At 32.0% G+C, this 1,731-nt stretch overlaps 1 protein-coding gene across 1 annotated transcript; it reads right to left on the reverse strand.

The window, feature by feature from the left end:
* Nucleotides 1-390: 390 nt before the first annotated feature.
* LOC120069913 (transcription factor bHLH118-like) lies at nt 391-1,522 on the reverse strand. The gene is made up of 3 exons (XM_039021755.1): nt 1,212-1,522; nt 765-1,109; nt 391-676 (listed from the first exon to the last, which is right to left on the reverse strand). The coding sequence occupies exons 1-3, from the start codon at nt 1,458-1,460 to the stop codon at nt 605-607; spliced, it is 666 nt and encodes a 221-aa protein (XP_038877683.1). The 5' UTR covers nt 1,461-1,522; the 3' UTR covers nt 391-604.
* Between the last annotated feature and the right edge of the window lie 209 nt (nt 1,523-1,731).

Here is a 1,731-nt window from a genome sequence, read left to right on the forward strand (position 1 = left end):
TTTCTTTTTAGACAAGTGCTTAGAGTTTTAATCACAAATTGGTTTTATTATTAAGGTTTTATTTGAAACCCATGTCTTTAAAATATTTACATATTTTGTAAGAAAACAAATTTAAGTTCATAGTCAACTTTCAAATACAAATACAAGTTTTTAAAAATGATCATTCTTCTAGTTTTCAAAACTTGACTTAGATTTTGAAAACATCGTTAAAAATTGAATAACAAAACAAAGAAACTAATATATGAATGAAAGTACCGTTTATAAACTTAATTTTTCAAAGACTGAAAATTCAATCGTTATCCAATAGAGAAGTAATTAAATATTTTCATTTTGCTTGAGTACAACTTTTTTTTGCATTCAACTTATATATGATGTATTCTTTAACCCCTAAATGATAAACCTAATACCTTTTTGATAACTCCCAAAACAAATCTTCTCAAGAATAAAGACCTCATACAGGTTGAAAATAAAAGGGTTCATCCATTACTAGTAAGGAGACTAAAGGCACAATTTTGCTTAGAATCATAGGTTGTAACACTTCACAAAACCTCCTTCATTGAAACAACTAATGATAAGAGCTAGAAAGATGGGATTCATCACCAAATCACTCAGAGTTGCAAACTTGATATAGTTTTTGTTGCAGTTCATGCAGATCAATCCTGCTTGAATCATCTACCTGAAAAACAAAAAACAATCCACAAAAGGTAAAATCACCCTCTAAAAAATAGATGAAAAAAGGGGTCCAAATCCTACAATCAAGCAACCTTTGTCTGAATGGTGTGCAACATCCTTTCCTTTACTTTGGTTGCGGCACAACTTTCAATTTGAATACTTTGTTCAAACAAAACCCTCATCACTCCTGAAAGTTGAAAATTTTCCTCCATAATGCAATTACTTATCACAATCTCCAACCCACCTGAATATGGCTTAATTACAACACAACTTGGAGAAGAAAGATTATTGCAACATTGATTGTCGCAACTTGAAGATTCAAAATTCAGCCTCTTTAATATTGCATATCTTTTAACTTGAAGCTCACTGATCTTCCCTCTTAAATGTTCAATATAATTCACAGCCTCATCAACAATATCAGCCCTCGTACGTTTACCCTAAAATCCCCAAAATTACATAAATATAATTTTTTTTTTTTAAAAAAAAGACAAGGTAATTAAAGCAAAAATCGGTTTATTTATTTTTATATTTTTTTCTACCTTTATAAATTCAAGAGGAAGCAAAGATCGAAGGTTGGTGAGTAGAGAGGCCATTTGTTTCCTTCTTTCTCGTTCGAGATCTCTGTGCATAATCTTCCTCTCTTCATTTTGAGTGGTAATTTGAATTCTGTCGGTATTAAGATAATTATCACTACTGCTTCCTTCTGGGAGTGAAATTAGTTGAGAAGAAAAGAGATTCTGGAGATGGGATTGATAATCATGATGAGAGGGATCATTGAAAGGAAACATTTTTCTGGAGTGTGGGCAGTTGAAATTGGAGTTAGTAAATTAAGATTGAAATAATTGAGATGAAAAATTAGCAAGGCTTTTTATCTTTAATTTATTGGATTTGTATTTAAATGTAATAAATTGTCGTGGTAGTCACAAGGTATACAGTGTAAAACGCGGAGTCAAAAGCAAGCTCAAAGCTCCCGTTTTTGACGATCAATGGTTGGGCCGTAATTGGCTTTTCACATCGGAGGGACCCTTCCTCTGTCACCTCAGTGTTCCAAATCGGCGA

This window comes from Benincasa hispida, chromosome 1 (assembly GCF_009727055.1).
Source record: "Benincasa hispida cultivar B227 chromosome 1, ASM972705v1, whole genome shotgun sequence".
NCBI classification, from domain to species: domain Eukaryota; kingdom Viridiplantae; phylum Streptophyta; class Magnoliopsida; order Cucurbitales; family Cucurbitaceae; genus Benincasa; species Benincasa hispida.

Excerpts from the sequence above, each read along its gene's own strand:
- LOC120069913 (XM_039021755.1), bottom strand. The coding sequence starts at position 1,460 with ATGTTTCCTTTCAATGATCCCTCTCATCATGATTATCAATCCCATCTC. Across the intron at positions 1,110-1,211 it reads TTCCTCTTGAATTTATAAAG|GGTAAACGTACGAGGGCTGA; the intron begins GTAGAAAAAAAT and ends TGGGGATTTTAG. Across the intron at positions 677-764 it reads TGCACACCATTCAGACAAAG|GTAGATGATTCAAGCAGGAT; the intron begins GTTGCTTGATTG and ends TTTGTTTTTCAG.